The 27,752-nt window shown below is 35.0% G+C and overlaps 2 protein-coding genes and 1 long non-coding RNA gene across 5 annotated transcripts in view; 2 read left to right on the plus strand and 1 right to left on the minus strand.

Moving 5' to 3' along the window:
* The window catches only part of LOC126647666 (uncharacterized), a 143,864-nt gene that overhangs the window by 51,938 nt on the left and 64,174 nt on the right, over positions 1–27,752 (minus strand). The window lies entirely within an intron of this gene.
* The window catches only part of IPO11 (importin 11), a 162,606-nt gene that overhangs the window by 42,795 nt on the left and 92,059 nt on the right, over positions 1–27,752 (plus strand). For all 3 annotated transcript variants that reach the window (XR_007630630.1, XM_050330051.1, XM_050330052.1), the window contains 7 exons: positions 2,064–2,143; positions 2,650–2,730; positions 5,047–5,142; positions 6,584–6,697; positions 7,578–7,699; positions 22,784–22,879; positions 25,183–25,267. Coding sequence is in view for 2 of the 3 variants with exons in the window: in XM_050330051.1 (XP_050186008.1) it covers positions 2,064–2,143; positions 2,650–2,730; positions 5,047–5,142; positions 6,584–6,697; positions 7,578–7,699; positions 22,784–22,879; positions 25,183–25,267 (674 nt within the window). In the remaining variant the exon portion in view is untranslated. The remainder of the gene's footprint in view (positions 1–2,063; positions 2,144–2,649; positions 2,731–5,046; positions 5,143–6,583; positions 6,698–7,577; positions 7,700–22,783; positions 22,880–25,182; positions 25,268–27,752) is intronic.
* LRRC70 (leucine rich repeat containing 70) lies at positions 15,685–20,191 on the plus strand. Its single transcript, XM_050330078.1, has 2 exons — positions 15,685–15,985; positions 16,469–20,191. Exons 1-2 carry the CDS (start codon positions 15,892–15,894, stop codon positions 18,394–18,396), a joined length of 2,022 nt encoding a protein of 673 aa, XP_050186035.1. The 5' UTR covers positions 15,685–15,891; the 3' UTR covers positions 18,397–20,191.

Genomic DNA, 27,752 nt, shown 5'->3' on the forward strand with positions numbered 1-27,752 from the left:
AAATTACAGTGTAAGGAATATGAACCTCCTGACCTTTAGTTTCTGAAACTTTTTACTGAGTAAAATACCTAACATAAAGGTAATGCAGCTATTTTTCTGGTGTGTTTAACTGCTACATCAGCATGTAAGTAATTTAGAAAAGGTGTCAGATGTCAACATGGTTGAAATAGAAAAATCTGGAAGTCAGGGAGAGAAGCAGTTCGTCCGTGAGATTTTTGAACTGAAAGAGGAAAAATACAGAAATGTTTTTAATTTTACTTTTTTAACTAGTGTGAAAATAATATGTAGTTGTTCCTTTCCAGATATAATTGTCCTTCTGAAAAGAGCTTTTCGTACCCATTTCAGGATACTACTGCTGTTGGAACTGGGTGTCAGAGGAGTTATACAAGTCAGTTAGATTTGCCTTCAGGTGTAGAATGTTGCATTTCCATGAAGGCTTGTTTCACTTAACCTTCAAAGATTATGGTGCTATCACTGATGTACAAGGGTAATTCACAGTAAATTGTCATATTTGGTTTTCATATCAGCAGTACTGCTACTGTTTAAATTCTGTTGAAATATAATTACCCTAAAGAGGGGTTGCAGAGGCTCTTTAATCCATGTTTGCAATGTATGTAATGTGGAATGGAGAAATACAATAATTATCTGAGCATGGGTACATTTCTGCACTGAGGATGCTTAAAATGACCACTGAAGCTGATACAATTTCAGCTTGGAAATATGGTCAAAGTCTAGACATACCTGTTTCAAGAAGCATCAGGTTTGCTGTGCCTGTGCTGTATTTGTAAAGGTCATGGCAAAAAGCCAATTACTGGACTTGGACTAAGTCCTCTGATTCCTAACAAAACCCAAAGGACCACATTAGTTAAGAAAGATACATGTTTAATTCAGGAGAACCTGGTAAGAGAATTGATGCACGATTAGCTTTTAAATATAATCAGTTGAACATGGTACCTTTCTGGAAAAATGCTTTTACTAAACATTGAGCTTTATGTACAGATGAGTGGCTGAAATTCTGTCATTTCCATTCCATCTTTTACCTTCTGACATGAAATATAATTTTTGCTATACATACTTTCTATCTTTGTATCAATTTTCACAGAATCACAGAATGGAAAGTTATGAAAACTTAGTAGCACTTCATGTTTATGTGACCATTTACTTAGAATTTGAATATTTGGATCAGTGTCTGAAACTTTAAATATGGTTGTAACCAGTAAGAAAAAAATGAGTGTGGAAAAAAGAGAAACTGCTGAAACTTCCCAGAACTTTACAGTTTAGCAAGGCCTTTGAGGTTTTTTGGTCTTGTCTTGTTTTTAGGTAATGATGGCTATGGACTTTCTGCACTGATGTCAACATCCATGTGAAACTTTAAAACCTTCTGTTTTGCCATAAGTTCTGCTTATAGATGTTCTGGCATGATTTTTTTTTTTTTTTGAAAACAGTCATAAAGATAGTACTTGAAGACATGTCTTTTTTCTCTCTTCAAACTGCTACTCTGTATCTTCTTCTCTGCGTATCTATCTCTTAAATGGGTATGCTTATGGAAGGGTGTGCTTTACACTCAAGGAGTGCCCTAAAGGTCAGTGGGTTTCAACTCAGTGCCATTTGATGTGGCATCTGGCTCAGAACAGCAGAACTGTAACCTTTATTTTGTTCTTTCTGCTCCGCATTTACTGAGTCAAATGTGAGAGAGATTGTTTATCAGTAATTGTAGGTCTCTTTAAGTATGTGTTTCATTTGTTCTCTCTTTAGTATCTTAGCCCTCTATCACATCCAAAACTTGACCTTTTCTTTATAATTTTATTATTAACAGTGGCTTTTGAGGTCACAGGATTTCTTGTGCTTCCATTTGAGTACATGAGAGCTGTTGTCATCCCAGTTCTGTATTGTCTCTGCTAGGGAGAGAGAAACTGATTGGTAATGGATCTAAGAGAACTTTTTTCTACTTGTTGATCTGGCACTGTAAGCTGTGAGAAGAAAGAGACTTTTAGAAGCAAATCATTTTGGTTGTGCTTCAGTTTGGTGATCAGGTTGTGAATTGTGATTTGTGTTTTTTCCAGAATTGAGTTCAGAAAACCTCAAAAATTGCTTTAAGATCATCAATGCTTATATTTTCTTATCATCATCTGAATTTTTACAGGTATGTTATCATTATATAAAAATTTATGTTATCTCCTCAGTTTCCTACTGACAACTGTTTTTTCTCTTATCTTGGAAAATATACACACATCCAGACTATTACCATGTGTAAACAAACACATTATTGTTCTGTTGTTAGGTCTGTGTGATGCATGGTGGACACCCAATCAAATCAAATTTGAGAAAGATGATTATTTAGAATTAATGCTTTATGGATTGATTTAGTACTTTGATATCTGAAAATTGGGGTAGTAATAGTTACTGTAATTCTACTAGATTAAAATTATGGTCATAAATTCTAAAAAGAGTTGAACTAGAAATATTATGCCTTGTTCTCATACTTTCTTCATTTTAAAAATCCTGCAATGTTAAAAAAACAACAAAATACTTAGATTAGATTTTAGTTAGTTTAGAAATGATGAGCATTTTAGCAGATAGGATCTTTGAAGAGAAGCTAAGTCTTCATAAAACATGTTTGCAAATACCTTCTTCTTCCTTTTATTTCAGGTGTATGCTACTGACTTATGCCGGTCCTTTTGTGAACTTTTGAAGGACCTAACTACTGAAGGTCAAGTTCAAGTTTTAAAGGTGGAGTAAAATAAAAATAATACCCAGATACTCAGCTTTGTACATGTAATTTTTTCAGATAGGATGAATGTAGAATACATAGAAGAAAGCAACATATTTAGCAAACTTTGACAATGGAGTCATTGGTGGTTTAAATTACTTATTTAAAGTCTGTGCATGTGTATAAAGACCTAACAGCTATTAGAGCAAGCTTTCCCAGTCAATATTGAATGTTATGTGTATGTAATCTCAGTGAAATTCCTTTGTATAGAATACTTGCATATGTACCATGACATAGTGTTCAGTCTTTGCCTTTGGCTTAAGTGGCTATTGTAACAGCCAGGATAGAGTTGCTAGAGGTTTTTCAAAGTACTAAAAAACCCTTATATTCACACAAACTTCAAATGGTATTATGAAAGAGACGTGAAATTCATAAACTTCACAAATATTAAGAATGATACTTTGAATGTGTCTTTTGAAGAATTTCAGAAAGTAAATTTGGAATATACAGTGAAAGATAGTTGATTAGTAGCAGTAGTGTATTACTACTTATGTTTCCAGTGGGTGCATAATAGGGGTCTTTGCATTGCTTATAAAAACTTGGACCTAAACTCAGTTAATTGTAAATGCAATGGAGGGAATAAATTGGACCCCATCTGCCTCTTTGACAGGTCATACAACTTCTTGCAGGATCATAGGACAGAAAATAACAGAAATTGATAGACCTCCCTATTTATAGTTCCTGCTATCTGGAGCTTAAAGGACTATAGTTCTGAAATTTAAAATTTCAAGTTCAGTCTATTAGTAATATTTAGAGCCTATAGTTGGACAAAATGTTTTATGCAGGAGGTTTTAATCAGATCTCTAAAATGGAAGGATGCTGCTAATATGGAATCATTTATTCACTTGAGTCCCAGAGTGGCCTTGCATTATCTGCAAGGTTTGTGTAGTATACTTGGAACATGTTCCTAATATGCCCTGTTGATTCCAGAGGGATAACTGAGCTACAATCCTTGCAAATATTTTTACAAAAAGCAAAATATTTTCCAAGGTTTCACTATGCTGACTTGTTAAATAAAAAAATCTCCAAGATAAATATTGGGAACAGAAACACCCAGGGCTGTTCTCTGAAACAGTTTCCTACAAGCAGTTTTGGCTGGATTGAAAATAGACATTAGAAATATAAATTAATAAGGTTAAAAAATACTAATTTGGACCAAGAAGACAATTTATTTCAAAATTACTAAGGGTTGATGTGACTTGGTTTTCTAATTATCTGAGATGGGCAATATAAAGTTTGAAAAGACTGTGCAAAGAACAAATGAGTTAGCCAAAACTTCCCGTACCCAGAAAGATGAGTGAGGGAAAAGTTATGTTTCCCTCTGTATATAATATACCTCTTTTATACTTCTGTATATTAAAGGTGTACAAAACTGAGAGGCATTGAAAAAGATCAGACACTTAGTATCTCTCTTAAGGCAAGAAATAGAGGGTATTAAATGAAGCTAGTAGGAACAAATTTCAAAAAGCAAAATAAATATTTAGGGGGATTGGACAAGAGCATGGAAGAGTAGTTCCTTGTGGAAGTTCCTCTGAGATGGAATAAATGGAGACTAAGAATGTATGAGGGAGGTATCTTTATTGTACCTTTATATCCTTTATACACATCAGCGTGTGTATATATGTGTGTGGTCTCTGTCTTTATTACAAGTGGGGGCGAGCAGCTATCAGCCCCTTATTCTCACAACTTCTTCCTGTCTCCGTTTTACTGTAAGGGGAGAGCCCAAACATCTGGGCAAAAGAAAAACTGAAGAACACAAGATTAAAAATAACTTTAAGGAACAGCTCAGTGGGGGGTGGTGGAAGTTAGAGTACCCAGGGTACCTAGAATAGCATCTCTGAGACACCTGCAAAGAGATGGTAGGTCCTCATCAATGGTTCTTCAAAAAAGTGATAAGACAAATGTATGGAAATAAGCCTTGGACTGCTGGCACTTTACCCTGCCAACCCACCTCAATCTGCTGCTTTTCCTGGAACCTTAACAAGGTCCTTCCTTCCAAACTGCCTCATCAGGTTTGCCATGGCCATGGGGAGGCTCATGAGATGCTTGGAAGGGTGGATTTCGTTGGCATGTCAGTTTTCATCAGGTCCATGCATGCAAATCAGGTTTGCGGAGTACTTTACTAGAATAATACTTCCAGCAGTCCTGGGGTTTGCTGGTATTTAATGACAAACATCCTGCAAGCACTTTACATATGTACACTAGTATACATGGTTCTAAAACTTAAGATTTATAAATGTACTTTACTAATTGTCTAATTTGCTTTTGTTCTTAAGGTTGTAGAAAATGTCCTAAAAGTAAACCCTGTATTGGGTCCTCAAATGTTTCAACCCCTTCTGCCATCAGTATTCAGGGGGATTGTAGATGGGGAGGTAAGAATTACTTTAACTACTATTTGCATTTTCTTTTTGAACATGGAAGGCTATTATCTGGGCCAGTTTTTTCATATTGATATTGTATTTTCTCTTGTTTAAAGAGCAATTGATAGATTTTTGACAGCTATTTTAAAAGTCTGTAAAAGTAACATAGTAGCACAGGATATAAACCAACATATCCATCACTTGTCATGTAGTGTTTGTTTTAATAAAATAGAACAAATTTTATTCTGCTGTTCTACTGTTCCTTCACTATTAACACACAATCTGCTGTAACTCTATGCCTACTTTAATCCTTTATAGGTGTTGGAGTTTTTTTGTTGGGGTATTTTAAAGACACACACTACTCCTTTTTAAATGTGCCTGTACCAGAGAAAAACAAACTGAACAAAGAGAAGATTGAGTTGACCTTCTTTTTCTAATTGACATATCTAATATGAAGAGGTGAAGAATGTGAGAATACTTTATGTGAGACAGAAGATTTTTTTAAGATTTCGTTGGCTTAGATGTCTTTACTTCTCCCTTTTCTCTCTTTTCTTCAACAAACTGCCATGGCAGCTGAAAAGGAGAAAAATCCAGTATACTTTAACTGTGTTGAATTTTTCAGTACTAGCAGGAGAAAAATGAAAACATTTAAATCAGCAGAATCAGTGGGTGGAATTCTTCATGCTTTTTGACTTTTTTAATCAAAACCTTTGCTTTTTTCCAGAATTGAAGACTTTCAAATATCAATATTTGGCTCCCATGATTATTGAGTTAAATAACATTTCCAAATTTAAGCCAATTAATACTACATAGCAATGTGGATTATTAAAATGTCTTCTGATTTAAGAGTAATGAATTCACTGTACCCCATTGAAAGTATATTAGTCTGGCTTAGCTATTATATTGTTACAGTTATGTAACAATGCAGTTATATTACTACAGGCTGAATTTAGTACAAAACTCTGTAGCTTCTTTTAAAAGTAATAACAAAAGGTAAATAATGAACTTACTAATTTACCCAGTTAGTTTTGAAACACCTGCAAATTATTGGCAAAAGTATCATAGCTTCTTTCTGAAATAAGTAACAACAACTTCAGAACTATCAAGCATTTTCTAGTGATACTGAAATTGTAAGCAGTAATTTTGAACCATAATCAACTTCAAAAGTAATTTTTTAGCAGTATAATGTGCTGTTTGTTCCTTAAGATACAGGTTTTTAAATTTAAAGTAAAATCACTTCTCAGGCTGTCTTGGCTGTTTGGAATTGAGAAATCCTGGTAAAGCTTGTTCACCTAATCTTCTGAGAGGCTCTTAAATTACAGTTTATAATTTAAAATGTAGTAAAAGGTATAGGGGATGCATGTAAGTATATACCATGTATTGCTGCTTTGTATCAAATATATTTCTTTTAGGTAAACTAAGCACCATTTGTTTTGGTTTACTTTTGTTTCAGAGATACCCAGTGGTGATGTCTACTTATCTGGGGATCATGGGTAGAGTTCTACTACAAAATGCAAGGTTTTTTTCATTACTTCTGAGCCAGATGGCATGTGAATTGGGTCAGGAGGTAAAGTTTATTGTCCTTTTGGGGGTTTTGTGTTTTGGTATTTGGGCTGTATTGCATTGGGAAGTCCTGCTTTCTTTTGATCGGAAGGAACTTTTCCCTCTGCTTTCCATGGTTGTTCCTCCACACTGCACCTTGAAAAGGGGCTCTTGCCCCTTTGCTTCTTCCCCTGAACATCCTGTAACAACTTTTACATATTCCCACAATTACCTTAAAGCATCCCAGACTTATTCATGTAAACTCCTTTAGTTTGCATGCCCTTGGAGGATGAGAGTTTCTCCTTGTGCTGTCTTGATGGGTCTTGCACCGTGGATAATGGTCTAACCATTCTCCTCTGAGTTTTTAGGTTGTCAGGTTCAATGTGCTACAGTTTCACTGATGAGGTTACTGAGGTTCTTTTGCTGTGAGCATTCTACTCGTAGCAAAAGTCTTTAAGTGGAATTTTAGTAATTTTCTTATCCTTGAGTATAACACAGTTTTCAAAAAGTAAAAGCAAGGGTTTTTTAAATTTATCACTAGTGTAGGTAAAATAGAGTAAGTTCACGTGCTTTGTATGTGTTAGACTGTTAGTGGAAAACTGTTTGAGTAATGCACTACTCGAAATCAGTGCCCTGTCCATGAACTGAGTGTATTTCTGACTTGTAGGGTACAATTAATGTATGGGAGATTCAGGGCCTGTAAGCACTGTTATAGAAAATTTAAAAAATAACTGTTGCTTGCTATTTCTGTCAGCTATACCTAGCTGTGTGGTGTATTATGTATACCTAACTTTATTCCAAGACTGAACAATGTATTCAGTTGGTAGAAAAATTAAAAGAAAATATTTTCTAAACAGGCTGACACACTCCATAAATAAAAAGCAACATTCTGTTCCCCATTGCAGTTGGACCAAATTCTTGGTAACATGATTGAAATGTGGGTTGATCGGATGGATAACATCACTCAGCCAGAAAGAAGAAAACTTTCTGCTTTGGCATTACTTTCTCTTCTGCCATCATTGAATGGGTAAGCAAATATACAATGTGTTAAATAAGAATGCTTCAAAGGCCTTTGAGATAGTTTTTAAACTATTTCAAAATTCTGCAGCTATATATTCCAGTATAAGTAGTTTTATTTACTCTTTTTTTCCCAAGAGAAACTTAAAAGGATGGAATTTCCATGCTACATTATGTTACCCTTTTATTTGACTTCATAGCGTTATAGTAACCTTTATTTCATAGAAAGTGTCCTTTTAGTAAAAGGGAGAAACCAGCGCTGCAGATATTATTGTTTGTTTTCATATTAACATTAAACTATCTGCTTCTCTCATCTGTGATTAAGTAGTTGCTTTAGTTGGCATGTTAGTATTTGGCTGTCCCTTACAGAGAACAATAGTCAGTTTTCTTTCCTGTTGTAGGTGATCTGAACTTTCATCCTGCTTTTCCCCTTTTTAACATTAAATGGAAGTTCTGCTTCCATTCCTTGTTGTGAAAGAGTGTGAAACAGTTTTTGCACTGTAGATTTCTCTAGCAAGAAGCTTTTACTATTGTCCTTTTGGTAGCTGTCGTCATTAGTGAATATACATACAAAATGAAAGTTTTAAATGGAAATACTGGATAGTGTTACACTGATTCCTAACTTGTCACTACTAGAATTTGTGTATAACATGTTTAGGTGAGAGTTCAGTCCATAGTTACCTTCAGATTATTCTTATCTGTTTGACATTCAGGAAGACAAGACTGCATGAGTTTGCATTTAGTCTGCTGGATTTCCTCAAGTATTGTCTATTGAGAATTTAGGTGCTGCTCACAAATCCCAAAGCTATGTTAGTATCTGTAAAGCTGTGCAATATGTGGTCTCTACCTAGAAAAGGTCAGGGAACTCTTACGTGTAAAACTTAAAAGCTTCATAGCTTTTAATATGCACAGAAACTTCCTTTTTTTGTCCTAGATCACCAGGATAACCATCTAGTTATAGGTGAATGAAGCAGCTGCTTTATAAGGAAGGGGGGTTTTTTCCAGTAAATGTAACAGTGTTATGTTGCTTATATTGGAAATGTCTTTAAAGAGGTTTTAGCTAAAATTTAAGATGCTGAACTACGTCTGTCTTCCTGTGAAGTTTCTTTTAGAGGGAGGAAGGAAAAAAGGAATTTCTTTAGATAACCTTGGTATTTGAACTACCTGCAGCTGCTCCAGATTTCCTGCTGTAAAAGCCAATTATTTCTGGCAGTCTTTAACATAACAAAACCTTCTGCACATGACAGCTTTATTTTTCAGATACTCAAATCGTTTAAGAAAGCTGCTTCTCAAATAAAAAGCCTTTCTTTAGTGGATATGTCAAAGTGGATAGTCAAAGCTATGAAAATTTCACTTATGCAGTTGATAGACTGCTAAACATACCTTCAGACAATGTGTGAAACTGATTCTGTAATTTTTTTCCTTTTACTAGAACAATGTGAGTCACTCCAGTTTTGCCATATCACAGATTATATTACACATGCTTGCTGCATTCTACACCTGAAACTTCTGTTAAAAATAAGTTTTGTAAAGCAAGCTTCTTGTGTAAATCCATTTGCAGAGTTGAAGCAAAAATGTTTTAAATAAAATACAGTATTTAAACAAAATGTTTTGTTTAAAATAAACAATGTTTAAAAAAAAAACTAAAACAATTTTTTTTCTATTGGAATGCCTTAGTAACCAGGTACCTGATTAGATATTGCTTTGGATAGCCAAAGTCATTTAAAGATTTCTCAGCTCTGCTGCAGAGATAGAACAGAATTTTGTCTTCTGAGGATGGCTAATGGGCTGTCTTGGAAGGCCAAGGTGAGGGTGAGATTCTTGCCTCATCTTACTGCTATTTGATGGTCAGGGTTTGGTACCAGTAGTAAGCTCAGATTTTCAAGATTCTGCTATAAGGGAAACAGGCATCTGCACTGTGTCTGGGACTGTTTGAGGATTTTTTTCCTTCTGCCAGTTGCTTCCTCTAACTTATAGCTGAAGCATCAGTTTATTTTAGAGAGGAATGGGAGCCAGTAGATAAAAGTACTGGGGGGAAAAGGAAGGTAACATGCATTCTCATCCTTCCCTCTGAATTGTTTTATGGATAAAATGTTATGTAAAGTATTAAACAGTGACCTTTTTTATTCTCCCTCTAAACTCTGTAGGATTACTTAATTGTTTTTAGGTACTTCTCTAATTAGTGATCCTGTTTATAATTACACTTATGTGGACTTTGAACTTTTTGCATTTTAGGGGAAGATAAAACTTCCATCTTTATTAACTTAAAACCAGTATGACAAATAATTTTCTATTTCAAACACTGCACCTTTGACAGTATCACGAGTGGAGGATTTTAGAGCAGATAAGATGGGATTTGCTGCACAGCAGTTGTTCACAGTGGTTCTCGGGCCATTTAGTTGGATCGAGCAAGTTATAAAGTGACAGTTTATTAGCCATACTGTAACTTTCTTGTCTAGGTGATATACAGGCAATTAAATGTTTTTGTTATCAACAGGGTTGCATTTTAGTCTGTGTGCATTTTAGTCCTTCCATCTAGCATCCTGTTTATCTTCCTACAGCTGCACATCATGTTACTGTTTAGAAATTCATATTAAAGAAAGAACAATGCTGCTTTCCTGATTAGTTCTTGCAGAACCTTTTCACATAGCAGTAATTTCTTGGTATTGCGTGGGGATTTTGCATAAATTAAACATTGTATAATTATCTGCATTTGCTGTCCAAGTCTAGTCAATCAATGCTAGTAATTTTTGTGTCTGACAGATATATGCATCAGCATTATCTTCCATGCTTTGTATTATTGCTGCCTGTTTGTCTTTAATCTGCTGTATATAACAGTAGGGTCCAGTAACAAGATGTAGGCAGTAAGGATTTAGGATGCATTTGTGGAGTTACAGTGTTTCCAAGTTCAGTACCTGAGGGAAGTATGCATAGACATAATGGTAGCTCTAACAGGGAGTGATTTTGTAAAACACGCAACAACTTGAAGTTTTATGGAGAAAAATCGTATCTGAGCTACCGTGTGAGATGTGAGGGATGACAGCAACCGGGGTGAGTAAAATAATAAATGTCATGATTTCCTAGTCTACTTCAGTCATATTCCAGCTTGTCTAGAGTCTGAATGGCTTGTTTGTGAACCTACAGCTTCAAGAGCACTCTTCAAGATGTAGTAGAGTTTTATTAGATGTTCCTGTGGTCCCTAAAGTAGTGCCCAGTGAACATAATCAGGAGCAGTAGTCTACTTCTTACTTAGGCCATTGTGGAAAAGGTGTGGGCCCCCACCACTATCTAGGTTTCTGCATTTTAACGTACACATCTTCAGCATCCTTTGAATTTCCTGAGACCAAACTGGCTAAAATTGTACTATGTCCCCTTCTCATACCGATAGATACATATGGAAGTTGCTTACTGCACTTCTGTCACTTTGTATAATGTCAGCATTACAATGTTTTGGAATGTCATTCTTTTGTGCTATTGAAAGCTTTTAAGAATTTATTTAGCAAAGTAGTTTTCTTTTTTATCCCTATAGTTGTTCCCTGTGTATTTTAGTAGAACATGAACCATACTGAAAGATGCTTAAGAGTGATAGGAATATTTATTCTCTAATCTGGAAATGGAAACAGAATATGGGAAAATTATAATGTCAGTGATTAGGAGAGTTTGGCGTGGTTCCTAACTGTAGCAACAGGTAGAATTTGACACCATGTTGAAAGCTAAGCACTGCTTTTGCAAGTGAGTGTTGTTTGTACTGTGCCTGTCATTCTTGAATGGGAGACTACCAAGTTTGTTTTTACTCCAAGTCAGTGCTTTCCAAAACAGTCCACTAATTTTGGTCCTTGAGGACATTCTCATTTTTGGTGGACTTACCACTGTAGAGTAGAATCTACAGTGGTAGGCAGTGGAACCACTCTACAGTAGAAGAGACATGGCTGAACTTGAAATATGAAGTATTTTAATTTCTTGTCTTTCTTCATTTTGATTTGTGGTATATGAGTAGTGGCAGTTTTAATTTTGCTCCTTTGAGTCAAATATGCTTATCTATTGTGAGGAAAGGTTAAGAGGTTTTCCAGGTTTCTCTGCTCATTTCTAATTGTTGTGTAAATGTCTGCTTTCTCTCACTGTGTCATCAAGTCTGAAATGTCAGCTAATATGAGTTCTACCAGTTAGATAATTGCCATTTTGTGAGTATAACTACTTACAGTATGCAATTATAAATCTTCATTAGGTTGTTATAGAAGTTTTGCTTCTGTCATTTGTTAAAGTTACTTAGAAATTTTAATTTTCCTCTCAAGAAGTTGTCTATATGTAATGTTAGGAAATGACAAGAAAGTGCCTAATAAAATGTCATGTTCTCCTCAGGGTAGTTATGGCCTCATTTATAAAGTCAGAATTGCTTACATAATTATTTGTACATCCTCTTTTCTTTATAGAAATGATACTCTGGAGCCATTTCCCTATTTTCCCCTCCTTTTTTTTTAATCCCTCTAGTCAAAGGTGTGCTCACTCACACCTTTAATGGACTATTAGCATTTAAAGGAGCTCTTCAAATTATGATTTTGCAGTTGTCATCAGTGTTTGGCCTTGGATTTGTTTAGCTTGCCTAACAGGTAACAGTGCAGTCTATTGATAAGAGTGAAAAATGTAGCTTTGGTCTTAGCTTGACTATCAGAATCTGCATAATTCAGAAGGTTACATGGAGTACTACCACTTCCTTAATTGCATGTCCCATTACAGCATTGGCAAAAGGATGCACTCATTAAACTTTTCTTGTTGCAATCTCCATTAATTTTCCTCTTACACCTGATTGTTAATATGGACTGGTCAGGGACATATTATCTTTTCCCCTAAGACCTGTAAGCTTTGATTTCAAGGAAAAATATACCAAGTGACGGCAAGGAATTATGCCACTAAGTGCAGCTGAACTGCTGTAGAAAACAAACTGCAGTCATAACGGTTTGGTTCTTGCTGATATCTGGTTTTGTTTGTGGCCTGTATAAAGAATTTCAGAAATCTTTCCTTAAACTCTTCTAAATATGATTTACCTTAAAATTGACCATTTTCATTATATAAAAGACAGCAGTAGTTGATAACATACTGACTAGCTTTCTTCAAACTCTTTGTAATGTGAGCTTTACATGTTTGCAAATTGGTTATTGAATAAGTAGTGACTGAAATATATCATGTTATTAAAAATGTATGAAAATCACAGGATTGTAGCAAAGTTTAAAAAAAAAATAGATTTGCAGCTGGTTTTGTGGCTCAGCTTGTTTTGAGACATTTTGCTACATCTCCTTATCTTTCTGCTCTACACTCTGAAATTTGAGACTTCCATAGAGTAGCTGAGATTTTCGGTGACTTTTTTTAGCAGAGCCAGACTATTGTGGTAAGATACCAAAAATGATTAATACCACAACCCATGTCACTACAAAAACTTCTGTACTTAAGTAGTGTCTTGAGAAACAATGTTTCATATTCATACAATTTAATGAGAAAGTAAAAGTTTAATACGGAACATCAGGTTTTAATATAACAAAAAGTGCCTAAGTATAAAGAATGTCTGTATGTTTAAAGCGTAGCTTTTGTATTTTGTGTGTGGGTATTGTCTGTAGTAGTTCTTAGGAAGTTTTCTCTTTTTGTTAAATATTTGGAAGCTGTCAGCTGCTAATGCCAAGTATATACCCATCCTGTCTCCTAAACTAGCAGGCAGAGTGTTGCTTTGCAATTGGATTTAGTTTTTAATCAATTTCTCAAAGGTGAATTAGATATTTTGGTTGAAATTTGGGAAAGTGCTTTGAGTTCCTTAAGCCTTTTGGTTTGAATTAGATTCATATTGAATACATTTCTTATTGCTTTGATAGTTTGAACAGAATGTACAAAATATTGCAGTGAATAGTAAAGGCTAAAGTGATAAATATAATCGTTATAGTCAGCATATCACATCTGTGGATTTCATTGATGGCCAATATATTACTGTTTTGTTCATTTACCTACTGGTTGCTCCATAGAAGACTATTTTCTGAATGAAGAAAAAAAATTAATTCTAACAATTTCTCAAATTAGCTCTTAGTTTCACAAAAGCTTTCTGTCATATTATTTTACGAGAGTCTAAAGTCAAATAAGAGTTATGGAATGGAAACTTGTTTTCTTTTTCCTCAAGGAGAAAAATAATTGTGTAGTTTTCAACTAGTAATAAATTTTACTGTTTAAGTACAAGCCTATTTGAGAAATGCTGATCCAAGTTACCTGTGTATCCCAATCTTTTTTATGGTTTTGCCCAAAATGATGTCATTTATCTGGTCACTACTCTACTTGATTCTCTAACTTTTCATGTTATCTGAATCCTACAGAGCTTCATCAGTTCCCTTAGTCTGTTAGTTCTGACATTTTGCAAAACCTGAGATCTATTAAGGTTTGCCTTGCAAAACTTTTTTTTTTAATTTGGCTTACTTCCTCAAGCCTTAAGGGGTTGTTTCACACAGCACATCTTGGAAGAAATATTTTGGTTTTTTCCAACATGTAAGTATCAGCATAAGTAAGCTAGTGTAGTAGTGAAGCCTCCCTACCTATTTTAGGTAGAAGATAATTTCCTGTTTGAAGTCACTTTTCATTTTTGGTCAATCTGTGGCTTTCCCCTCATGTGGCTCTATTTGATTTGGTTAATCTTTTTCAATTACTCCTACTATTTTGTCTTCCATATCCAGGCTAATTCACCAATCTTCCTGTGAACAGTCAAAACTGTACAGTGCTTTCTCTTTAAGCAGATGCCATGCCATTTTATTTTACTTTTCTTTAAATCAGCAATTATGTTAAATACAGTGAAAAAATTAAAGTGTGAAAAAAATAGTTAAATCTAAAGAACAATTAATTTCCTTAGTTATTTATTGGTCTCAGGAAAAAAAAGCCAAATGCAGATCTAATTCTTTGTTGTAACTGATACAGGCTTTGTCTAAAATGGCCCATGGACCAATTTTACTGGTCCTACTGATTTCTTATTTTAGATTAGATGTTTGGAAGAAAGCTTCTTCAAAAGCACATTCTTGTCTGTTCTGTTTCCTTTTCTCATGTGTGTCATGCATTTCAGGTTGGATTATATAGACAAAGGCATTTGGGTTATATTTCATCCCTTAGGTGGGCTCATTCTTCCTGTGCGAGCTCATTGTAGCTGAAGTGACTGTTCTCTTTCTGTTGTGCCTCTTCCTAGGCAATAACTACTAATGGGCATTGTCCTCTGTTTTTTTGAACAGATGGTCTTGTTGCAGTAAAATTGTGGATTTACAGTTATGTTGCTATTTGTAGGCTTAATCTCCCCTTTCCTGCTTTGATGATGTGACTGGACTTCACAAGTGTTTTGAGTTTGTGATGGATAAACTGAGGATGTAATCTCCAGTCCTTAGGCAAGGGGTATATTTATGGCCCACATTTGCACTAAGTGTTTATCTGCACAAGGGACACTGCAGGAAACAAAAGCTGTGGACCAAAGGCGTGGTTCTTGGAACCATAGTCCTTTGTGGATAAAATGCTTTAAAAAAGGTGACCTCAACTGAGACTTAACAAAGTGCTTGGGTCAAGTCCAAAATACACAGCAGTTTTTAGCACCACATCATGTGGTTCCTATCCCTTAAGATTTCCTGGTTTCCTTGGGATTGCTGGCAGGCTGTGCCTTGCCAGAGTATGGGGGGCACTGGGGCTGTTCCATCCAGACTCTCATCTTTTCACTGTTGGCTGGGCCAACATATATGTGGTGGATATAGTTTGGCTCTGTAGACAGAGAGAGCGCAGTGGAACAGTGTAAGTGTTGCTGTTGATTTAAAAAAAAAAAAACATTTCAGATTCTGGCTAAAAGATAAAGTTACAGGTAATGAAATAATGCCGTTACGAATAGTTATGCTTTATTCTGAAAGTTACACCTAACTAAGATAAAACTCTTTTGAACTAACTGGGTAAATCAGTAGATTAAAAATTAGTATATAATAAAAAGTAGCAATTACAGACTAAGATGGTTCTTGATTTTCTAGAAAAAAAATCACTGAGATTTCCTTTCCAACAATGCTTCTGAAGCACAGATAAAATGGCTTCCTGTCCCATGGTTTCCTGTATCCATGACAACCTGACTTTAAGCACTTCTTTCTTAGTTTCCTGAGCAAACTGTTGCAAATCCTGGGGCAAAATGTGAGTGATCTAGTATGCAGTAATACTGCCTTTATGAAGGTTTCACAGATGAGTACAGTTGATCAGCTTATAACTGCAATAAACTGCAAATGGCAAAATAATGGAAATAATGAACTTCAAATTTGGGGTAAGCAATTGTTTATATTTGTTTTGACTGTAACTGAGCTTTATAAAGGTAAAATTCAAATTATAAATGAGCTGCCAGTGAAAGGAAACCTGTTTACAATTGGCATTTCTATTTGAATGCTTTTGAAACATTGCTTAGTAATGTCTAATTATAAAAAGTAGTTAATAAGTAGTATTTTTAATTTAATAGAAGCTACTTTTATGCTGCAATCAGTTAAATATTTTCTGGCTAGGTTGGCAGTACATTTATTTAATTGTTCATTTACTTTGAAATTTTTTTTTCAGTGTAGCTCAGACTTAGTAAGTTTAAGTCTTAAACTGCTTGTTTGTCATGAAAGGAGAATGTGTAAAATACCAGTATTGAGAGCAATGCTAATGTATTAAAGATTGTACACATAGATTTAATTACTTAATAATAATTAATATTTATACAGTTAATATATTTGATTTAATAATATTTATATACTTTTTTTATCTCTACTAGCAAACTCAGAGATGAGTAAGAAGGTCAATGACAGGGATATGTATGTTCTGCAAAGTTCTCCACCTTGCCCAGGACCATTCCTGTATATACTTAATTGGGTTTTTTTGTTGCTGCTTCAGAAGGAGGCTTTTGGCTGTCCATCTGCTTGTCAACTCTGCACAGGGAGACAAGTTAGCTGTCGTAATGCAGGGCTTTCAAGCATCCCTTGGAACTTACCAAAAACGACAATTCTTGTGTACCTCAGTGGAAATAATATATCATGTGTCACTCCAAATGAACTAAGAGGGCTTCAGAAGCTTGCTGCACTCCACATGGATAACTCCAGTATTTTGTACATACACCCAAAAGCTTTTGTGGAACTCCCCAAACTGTGCTACTTGCATCTAAATAACAATAATATTAAACGCCTGGATCCAGGAATCTTTGAAGGCCTTCACAGTCTTCACTGTTTATACCTTCAGAATAATCAAATAGCTTTTCTTCCCAGAGGATTATTTAGTGATCTTCTTTCTGTTAGATATTTATCGCTAAAAAGAAATCGTCTCAGTGTCCTTGGAAGGGAGACTTTCTTGGGAATGATAAATCTCCAAACACTAAACCTAGCCAATAATAAGATTTCACGGATATCAGATTCAGCATTTCATCATCTTGAAAACCTTGCATATTTGTTTCTTGAAGGTAACAGCTTGAAACTTGTGCCATCGAATGCTATTGGAAAGCTCAAAAATCTTGAAAGACTTTCTTTGTCTCACAATCCTATTGGATCAATACAGTCTTTTGCATTTAAAGGACTTAACAAGCTTAAATATCTGTCTTTGAAAAATGTCAGGCTAAAATGTATTGCTGTAAATGGATTTTTTGGATTGAACAACCTTAGCCAGTTAATCTTAAGTTATAATGATTTAGAAAATATAAATTCCAGCACTTTTAGTTTATTAAACAATTTAATGTATCTGCAGCTAGACAGAAATAAAATAGCCAGTATTGGTGATGGTACCTTTGAAAAAATAGGGCAGTCACTTAAAATACTAAGTTTAGCATTTAATAATATTACAGAGTTACAACCTGAAGTGCTCAAGCCTTTAGTATCTCTAACTCATCTACAGGTAAATGCTAATCCTTGGAACTGCAGCTGCAAAATGCTTGGGTTACTTAATTGGCTGATGTTGTCTCCCATTTCTGTAAGAATTCATTGTCAGAATCCCCAGAGTATGCGTGGTAGACCTTTGCATTACATTAAGTGGACTCAGTTTTCAAACTGCATTAGCCCTACTGTCAGCCCAGAGACTGCTTGGAGTCTGGGATCTGTTGGTGTCCATCAAAGCACTACCACGTGGCTGATGGCGTGGCACAAAGGAAACAGGCAGAACCTTGAGCAGTTTGTCAATGCAGAAACAAAATATGTTGCTTTCTGGGAAGGAACTACAACTACATCTGCTACCCCTTTGCCCTATGAAGGAAATGCTGTTGAAATTCTTTCACAGGCAACTACAGTATTATCAACATTACCAGTGCAAATACCAACACAGATTATACCAACTAACAGAACTGTAGAAAAACAAGGTCCAAAAGATGTTGCTCCTGTGTCATTAAAAACATCCCTGAAGTGTGCACAACAGGTTGAAAAGCTGAATCAGACTTTTGACATTTTACTGGGCTTTTTCATTCTGGCTTGTGCTGTAATCCTGTTCTTAACCTGTAAAATTATTCAGTTTAGGCAGAAACTAAATGTTCTGGAAAACTCAGGGGAAAAGAGAATACAATATTATGGCTTTTATCAGCCTAGCAGATATAACATAACTGACCCAGTGCAGTCACTAACTCGGAAATCAGTTGGACATTCAGAACTGGATGAAATTAGGCTGCTCAAGCGAACAGCATCAGAAAGTCAGGCACAGGTAATACTGTTCGAACATTCATCATTGTAATTTAACTCAATTTATTTGGTGTTAACTTTACTTTGATACAAAAGGTCAAAAAATCAAGGACTCAATTTTCTAAAAATACCTTAACTGATTAAAAGCAACTGCTTGATATAATTGTGGGAAATGGCACAATTTGAGTTCTGCATCATCTTTTGCTTCCTGAATGTTTTGAAGTTTATTATTTTATTATGTGTCATTTAAATCTGACATGGATAGGTTTATTATCCTCTGTCCTTGTTTGTAGGAATCTTTCACCTATAGGTGAAGTATACATGCAGTATAAAGTACATTTTTATTTAATTTAATTCGCAATACTTAGTATGTTCCTGTAGAAATTCCATAGCGAACTTGAAGATTGAAGCAAGCAAAACATCTGTTCTCAGCAGGATCACAAAGCTGAAGAGTCTTGGGGAATGAGAAAATATACAGTGCTTTATATATTTACCTTAATGCAGTTTCTACTCTGCCTCCTATTAATAAGCACAGTGGAAAAAAAAGGGAGTGTACTTACTGCTAGGTTGTTGCAACTCTTGAAGAGAAAAATTTAAAACTAGACAAATTTTATTAATATCTGTAACATTTTTACATATAAAGTTGTGTATTCAGTCTGTATAATGAATATATTAAAGTGACTTTTTTGTTAGTGTGTATCTGTATCATTTTATTAAATACCACAAACTGGAGTTAAGGGAAACCAAAGTTCTCTTGAATTGAAAAATTGACCATGTTTATTATGTCTAAGGTAATAGAGCTGGTTAATTACTTTCAATAAAAGGTAATAAAGCTGGTTAATTACTTTCAATAAAAGATACTTTGTCATCTATGTAGTAATAGTTTGAGGGGCTTTTTGGCTAGATAAGATGTACAAATTGAAGAAATGCCCTGCACTGTAAATACATCATGCTAAAGTAATTGCTAACATTTTTGGTTTATTTTTGGAAGTGTCGGGTCAAAATACATGTTCCTAGCAAAGGCTTCATCTTAAAAATATGGATATTTTCCTATTTAGTTTTCACTGATTTTTAACAATTTCTATTTCAAATACTGATGTTCTGATATTGTCAGGTTGTGTCTATTGTATGGTAGCTTTATTTTCAACTGATGGGACTTACTTTTGTAGGTAGTATTTGTCCTCTACAGGCCTGTGCCTTACAGACTACGACCATGTGGTTTATAAGTTACACAGTTTACAGTTAGATCACTTTGTTCAAGGAAAAGTGGGGAACAATGCTTTGGTAGTCTCTCCTCCATGCTGTTGATGTAAATTGTGTGGAGGTATGTTACTGTTCCAGGCTTCAGCCTGAGATTCTGGCATTCCCCAGATGAGCCAGAACTGCCCTCAGGGTTCTCCTTCTGTCCTGCCTGCTTCCTGCTGGTGTAACTCATGTGCTTGACTGGGTTGTACTACTTCCTATTATAGTGTTTGTCTATCTGCAATTCTTTTCTAGGAATGAAAATATGAAAAGTATATAAACCTTGAGTGTACTGAGAAGGGTGCGAATGTGCAAGTGTACTTTCGTTGTTGCTCGTTATGTATCTCAATTGAATGTAATGAAATACCAGTTTAGTATATTGTAATATTGTATTTTACTGTAATTTACTGCGTAATAGATCCAATACTTATAGGGATCACTCAATTCAGCTACTTGAACTGTTTAAACTAGCTTAAACTGTTTTGGGTTGCTTAATTAGAAAGTATTTTTTAAATAATTTTCTACTTGTAGATCAGATGTTAAGTGTAATGGGCAAACGCTTTTAAGGAGGGAAAACACTGGCTGTAATTTAAGTTTGGTTTGGTTTGTTGGTTTTTTTTTTTTCAGGGACTAATCCACTGCAGTCCCTTCCTCTTTAATTAATTTTTGTTACATTTGGTCTCTCCTACATAATTCCTTGTGATATTAAATTTGTTTTCATTTAATAACAGCTCTGCAATTGGTGAGTAGTAGATTCACAATTGCACAGTAGTAAATTCAGCAGTTTTGTTTCCCATATTTCTATTTGCAGTTTTACATAGGTGACTTCAGAAATAATGGACTTGAAATTTGATGGAAACTAGTTAGGTTTTCCTTCCTAGAAATGCTTCTATGCCTTGGTTACGTAGGAGTTTTGGGAGTGGGCAAAGGTTGAGACTGAACATACCTAATTCTCAAGGAAATCTGGCAGGGAGCAGCTCTGTTATTTTAGGCTCTGATTTCCACAGCTGCTCTCTGCATGAGAGGTTCCCTCTGAAGGTGCATCATTCTCACTGACAAGCTGCTGTAGGAGTTGTTTTCCAGGTGTGAGTCTCACTATCTGTAGCAATGGAACTTGAAAGGAAATCAGTGCTGTCACAGCTGTGTGTGAGCAGGGAATTGGAGCAGTTAGAAACCATCCTTTGTAGTGGAGATATTCTCTTATATCCAGCTTGGCAGCATAGGGATTAGACTGACAAGGAACTGGGAAGTTCATTATGCAATTTTGAGGGGAAATGCCTTTCTTTTGCAGTTAGTATCTTTTGTATTTAAATATTCATGCCAGGAAACAGACCCTTTCATATACATGTGTGGTTCATATGTCTATTAAAATCATTAAGGAATACATTAGAAGGCTTAGTTGAGCTATATTAGTTGAGTCTGCACCCATAAAACAAAATGGTGTTTCATGGAGATCAGGTTAGTCAGTCATAGTCATCCCCTGGAAATGTCTTAGCTGCTACTTTATTGCTGTAGGAGCTCCCTAGTACTATGCAGCTCCTAAGGGGGTGTGTGTGTGTGTAATAATCATTTATGTTGGTCACAGTATGTGCAAAGTAATCTCTGATTGTCCCTCTCTACTTATTTTCTTAGATAATGAGACAAGAATAATTAATTAATCTCTTTCAAATCTCTACACTAGTAAATATATGAAATCACACTGTTTATTGCTTCCCCCTGGTGAATAAAAAAGCAGAAATTATATTCTTTCTTTTAATCTCTAAAAAAGTATGTTTTCCCATACAGATTATTTTGCTCATTCTGAGGGAGATGCATAGGAGACATGGGGTCCATTTTACTTAAGGACCACTAAAAATTCATCATGACATATGTTTTAAGTTGATGGTAAAGCTTTATCTACAGTCTTTATCTGTGTAATTGAAATAAAAATTGAGAATTTTTACATAAAACCTCAGAATTTAAAAGTTGAATACATAATTGAGTGTCTTCAGTTTTCATCTCAAATAAGAAAAGAAAATGAAAAAGTATTAAGAAATAGATTCATCTGTGGTCAGCTACAATCAAACTGCAATACATGAATTTAGTGTTCAGTGCTTGTAAATAAATGGAATGTATCTGCTTCTGCCCATTGGGTGGTGGCAGCAGCAGCGTCTTTAGGGGATAATTAAGCCTGAAATTACAAACAGGAAGCAGTAAAGTGCTTCAGTCAATGGCAGTCCTAGGAAGAGAGTTGTGGTTTACCATAACCAGTCAGGCCTTTTCTCTTTTTTTGCTGTATGTAAGTGGAAGTTCTTCAGTCTTCCCAAGATGAACATCTTTTGACTTGCAGTGTGTCTCCACCCTTCTGTAAGTCACAGAGTAGGAGACCAAGCACCGAGGTCCCACAATCCCACATCTGACATTATATCCACAGTAGCAGGAAATTAAGTGGAAGCAGAAGTTGGCTGCTTTCGATTAACTAGGAGTTGGTGTCATCTACTTTCTCCATCCTGGGAAGATCATATTTCAATGTCCCTACCCTACAGACGCATCAATTCTCAAGGCAGGGGCAAGTGTAAACATGTTTAGTGTAATTTTGGGCATTATGCGGATATCTAATCTGGCTTTCAGGTCATGCTGGATAAAGGTGCTGAGTAAAGCCTACCAGCCCTTTGCATTTGTCTGAAATAGCCAGGTGTTTCAAATGGCTGGAGGTGTCCATGTTTAGGCAGAGAAATCCTGCCTCACCTTTCTCTATAGTCTGGGAAGTGACATTTGCACAGAATTGGGTGCAGGGATTTTCCACCCATTCTGGGGTGTCAGCAGCCTAGTAGGGTGGAGAAACACACGTAAGTAAGTGAATAAACCATTTTTACTAGCCACCTCTGCTCAAGGGTTTATGTGTAGGTTTATACATTGAATAGTGGTGCCAGAAGTGGTGTTGGGATTAGAAGCCAGTACTCCTGATCTTCCTGCTAGCAGGGGCATGCCCTTCTCGCTCAGTTCTTGACTCCTGTGCTGATGTGTATTTTCTTTTATTAATTTACAATTATTTCTAAGTTTTCAACAGGGGCACGTGGGGTTTTATTATATTTAAGAGTACTTCTTGGTAAATGTGCTCTACAGTTATTGAGCAAATTTCATGTGTAGTTCCTTTAGCTTAGTCATTTTCCTGTTCTTTTGTAATGTTATCCAAGATAAATTTTGGTCTTTTACAGTGTAATCCAAGACAAATTTTGTGGTATCATCAATATTTCAGTGGAAGGACTACATGATGTTATGACTGAAGATTCTGAAACAGGAACATATAAAGAGTAAGTGGAAAATCTAGTTTTGTTGAGTTTAACAGTGGCAGTACTGTTTTATATGAAGTGTTTTGATTTGAAAAATCTGTAGGCAGTTAAGACATGCTTGTAATACTTCTATTTTCTCAAGAGTGAATGTTTTAGTAAGACAGGAAATTTTTGTTCCTGAGAGAGAATAATTGCAATGGGGGAAGGAGAGCTTAAAATGACAGTATAATGTCATATTGTTCATTGTTACGTAATAAGCGATGTCTTAAAATGTTCATATGCTTAGATTTACTTTTTGCTTACTTGACTGTTATATCTAAATTTGCAATACCACAAATTTGTGTGTTGATATGGTGGTAGCTCAGAGTTTCTTTGAGTGTGACATCAACCTCATATGAGTGTACTTAGTGCACAGTACTTCACAGTTTAGAGAACTTGAAAACCTGTCCCACAAGGACAGTTCTCTCCCTTCAGTTGTTCCACTTAACACTGGCTGCTACAGGACATCTCTCAAAAGATAGTTTCCAGAGCTGGGAGCAAGGGTTTGCCTGTAGCAGGAAGGTGGGTTTTGGGGGTGCCCAGAGTGCACTTCAACCCAGCACCACACTCATTCATCTCCTAATGACTCCTAGATTACGTATAGTAGCCAATCAAAGCTGGAAAAATAAAAAAAGCCACTGAATTGTAAGATATTTTTTGGACTGAGTTCTTAATGTTGTTTTTTTCTCTGTAATGATTACAGAATTTTAGATTGATAGTTGTTAGACATTAAAAAAAGATGCTCTGCAGGATGTTCTTACAGATACTATATGCTAATAACAGTATTTATTGGATGCTCTGATGCTAGGAATCAGAACGTTTTCTGACTTTCAGATAATTACCAGGTCATGGAGCAGACTGAATCTGAACTAATTAATTGATTGTTTAAGGGGGTGTTTGTTGGTGCTGAAACCAGCTGGCACAGAGCAGCCAGTTGCAATCTATTAAGTTTTTCTCTGCTTACACAGGTGGTATATACACAAGTGTGCCATGAGACTGGTTCACACTCACACTGAGCCTGAACTGTGCCCAAGAATTGTTTGCAAAAGTACTTTCCACTGAACTATCAGTAAAGAAGATGTAACTCCAAAATCTGGGAATGTGCACCATGTCTGGCAGTGTGTTTTGTTTACTGTTGGAAACAATATTAGAGTCCCTTGTATTTCTAAACATGTTACTTTGCCAGCACTTGTTGAAAAGGAGTTCTCATGGAGAAATAGAAAAACCTGTGTCCTAATTCATTTTGTATTTTAAGCCTGAAGGCTTGTAGAACTTGTCACTACTTTTCCAAACTCTGGACATTGTTTTTACTTCATAAAATATAGCTGCGCTGAACCAAGGACATACTGATATTGACAGATACTGAATAAGCTGTTTGAAAGATTCTGACACTTATGTAATGTATTTTGACATCTGAAAGTCAAGTGAGAGCACGCATCTGAAACTGTGTGCACTGTTGTGGCTCTCCAGGTTAAAGAAGCATGATTTAAGCCAGAACTGGTTCAGAAAAAAATAGCTTTCATCAATGTCTTTATAAAGTGCATTCAAACTGTTTTAAGAGACAGAAAAACCTCTGACATTTAAACTATTTTTTCTATATATTTTCTGGTTTTACGCTTACTACAAAAATAATAGTTAAAAAAAGGCTGTTACTTGTATATATTACCAGTTGAGGATGAAGCAAAACAAAAAAGAAGTTTAAAACCTTTGCTTTAGCTACTCAGAAACAGCTAAGTAAATGTCTGCAGAAGCTAGCTCATATCTGTTCACCTAAAACAATGTCTTTTAGATCTTAGTGTAGAACCAATAGCAGTGCCCTTATTAGTTTTCAGGTCCTCATGTTAAAGATTTCACAGAAAAACATGAATGCTATGAGAAATGTTTGGTAACTTTGTATATGTGCCACTTTGACTTTCATGTTGATAGGATAGAGCGCTTGTATAGCACTTTCTTGAAAAGAATGGAAAATTCTAGCTGAGAACAGTAGGTTTTTCTGTAATAATTCTTTTTTGAAACACTGTAGTCTGTTTTCTATATACAGAAATGCATTTTAAAACCAAATCTTAAGCTAAAATGTGAAAAATAGCTGAGATTGTTACATGGATTGAGGTGACAGAGAACAAGCATTCAGGCTTCATCAGATTCACTGTTCTCAGAAAAAAATTACTTGTTAACAGATCATCTGACTTTCACCAAACTCTCATATCTATTTTGTGGTTTTAGAAGAGCTTTAAAATAATTTTTAATGGTAATGCATGTTAAAACTGTTTTTATTCCCTTCTTAGCTGCATGTTAATGTCTCATTTTGAAGAGCCCAAAGCTACAGATGACGAGGAACCTCCCACAGAACAAGACAAAAGGAAAAAAATTGTAAGTTTTAGATCTTTTATTTAGTTATAGACCTGATTATGTGCTTCGGCTTTGGTTAATCTGTTCTTCTTGGAAAATTTATCTTTTGAATCAAAAGAGGAAAATGCTTTGATGACAAACCTTGCAGCCACAGCACTTATGCTTCTGCCTTCCTTTTGCATCTTAGAGGCTGTTTTCAAAACAAACTTTGTCCGTTCACAAAATCTGGACATTACAATACTCAGACAATATAAAAAGAATTTATTGAAAAGCAAAAGAGAACTAAACCTTACTGAAATGTCATGGCTGGAGAAATTTCTCATATTTAATACAATTCATGTGCTTGCATAGAACCTTTCTCTAGTGTAAAGAACTCTTACTAAAAAGTCATGGTTTTAAGGAAGCTTTTCTTTTAAATACTAAGATATATAAGGAATATATTTATAAAAGCAATATAATATATTCCTTTAAAAAATTACACAAAAGCAAGCAAACTCTAGTTGTTATCAATGTCTGTAATAAATTCTTTCTGAATCCCAACTGTAGTTCAGTATATGGCTTTGCAGATGGTGCAGAAATTGAAACTTGACACTTTGCTATTTATTTCAAAATTTATACAGGTCATTTGGATAGGCCACTAGGAGCAGATAATAATAATTATTATTATCAAATAATAATCATGGCTTTGAAAGCACAGCTAGCATTTAATTTGAAAAACCTGATTAAAAACAAAGTATTAGCAGCTTGTATCTGGGCTTAGAGATTAAATCTCATAAAATAGGAATCATTAAAGATGAATGGCATTCTCTCCTTCAAAATAATAATGCTTTTCAACTTTTAAGGCCATTAATATGAGAAAAAAAGATCAACTTGCATGGTTCATGCTAAATATCACTTCATGATGTTTGCACAAGATGTAGATACTTTAATCTCTTTGTCCTGCTCTTGATACCTTTCTTTATTAACACATAGTTCATAATTATTAGAGAATTTTTGCTGGAACATTACTTTGTAAGTTTATAATAATTTTATCTGATTGATATTTCCAAATACTGCTATATTTTTGTCTCATTGCAAATATATTGAAGAACATGTAAACAGGTAGAGAGTGATTCATGTCCTTACATTAAGGGCATGTAAAAGTAAGTCACTTTAGGCCTAGACATTATGCGTGATGCTTGTTTTTAAGAACTCCAGTATCATTGTTAAAATAAGGGACTTAAACATTCTCAATGACTTATTTGAAACTATAGACTGGAAAAATGGAGTAAGGTACCCTTCCATAAAGACCTATCTTATTTTAACTTGAAGAATCTATGCAGGTACATGTTTCAGATGATGCTTATATGTAAGCACAGAAGACTTGGGAGATTTTTTTTGCTTTATTTTCACATGGGAAGAAACTAGGTGAATTGTGTTTTTACATTTTCAGGAAAGTAAATAAATTATTTATAATCTAATAAGTTAAATGGTCAAGTTTTATGTGATAATATGGTTTACTAAAAGTAATACTTTTTACTTCATTGTTTGGAGTATAATTTCTCTTTAGACATTTAATCTACAAATTACCAACAGATTTAATGTGAGTCTTACTGATATCTCCTAAAAACTTGGATAGTAAAGAATACATTCCCTTCTTAAATTATTCTCTGGTCTTTCCTAGTTACAAGATAGTAACCATCATCGCAAATATGTACGATTTTATGCCCAGCATTCTGGCTGCCTCTTTAGTATTATAAAGTACCTAACCTGAAGAGAATCTCTCAAGTTCTGGAAATCTTTTCAACAATTTAATTCATGTATCACCAACGCACTTTTTTTGATTTTTTTTTTTTTTAACTTTTATTGCCTGTTCTTGCATGTGATGCCATTCAGTTTACTTGTGTTAGCACTTGTAGTAATTGGATCACTGTTTTAGTACAAATTAGTGTATAAATACTTATTTGAAATGGTGTGATTTTTGACTGTAGCTGTTTTGACTAAGAAGCTGTGGGAATTTTCTAGGATTTTTTTTAACTGTTTATAACTGGAAAATAGATCTGTTTTGCTCTTATCAGAATCAGGCACATTTCAATTAAAAAACCCCCACACATCTGGGAACTCGGCATACATACTTGTGTTGATATATATAGACCCTGACCAACTATGCTTACTGTTCTTCCAAACTTATGCTTTTGTTTGCTTATTCGGTGAAGACTGCAGTTGGCTGTCTAATATTGTTGACAAACTCATTTTATCAAACTATTTCATTTATTTTGCTAGCTCTGAATACAAGTTCAAGAAAAGTAGAATGAAAGAAAATCAAATTTATTGTTGTTGAAGGAAACTCTTTAATTTACTTGATACACTTTTAATGTGACTATCTGAACGAAAACAAATTAAGGTACTAACTCCTTAATTAAGTCAGACTCTTAAGTCCCATTTGGCTTACAGATACTAGATGATGCTTTTAGCAGCAAATATTAATTATACTACAGAAGTTCCTAGTGGCTTAGAGTGCTGCTGC

The sequence above is a fragment of the Myiozetetes cayanensis genome, unplaced genomic scaffold (assembly GCF_022539395.1).
Source record: "Myiozetetes cayanensis isolate MyiCay16 unplaced genomic scaffold, myiCay2020 scf4, whole genome shotgun sequence".
Classification (NCBI taxonomy): domain Eukaryota; kingdom Metazoa; phylum Chordata; class Aves; order Passeriformes; family Tyrannidae; genus Myiozetetes; species Myiozetetes cayanensis.

What these genes read in the sequence shown, in the direction of transcription:
- LRRC70 (XM_050330078.1), top strand. Translation starts at nt 15,892, where the DNA reads ATGAAGGTTTCACAGATGAGTACAGTTGATCAGCTTATAACTGCAATA. An exon ending in TAATGAACTTCAAATTTGGG is followed by an intron (nt 15,986 to 16,468) that starts GTAAGCAATTGT and finishes TATCTCTACTAG; the next exon opens with CAAACTCAGAGATGAGTAAG.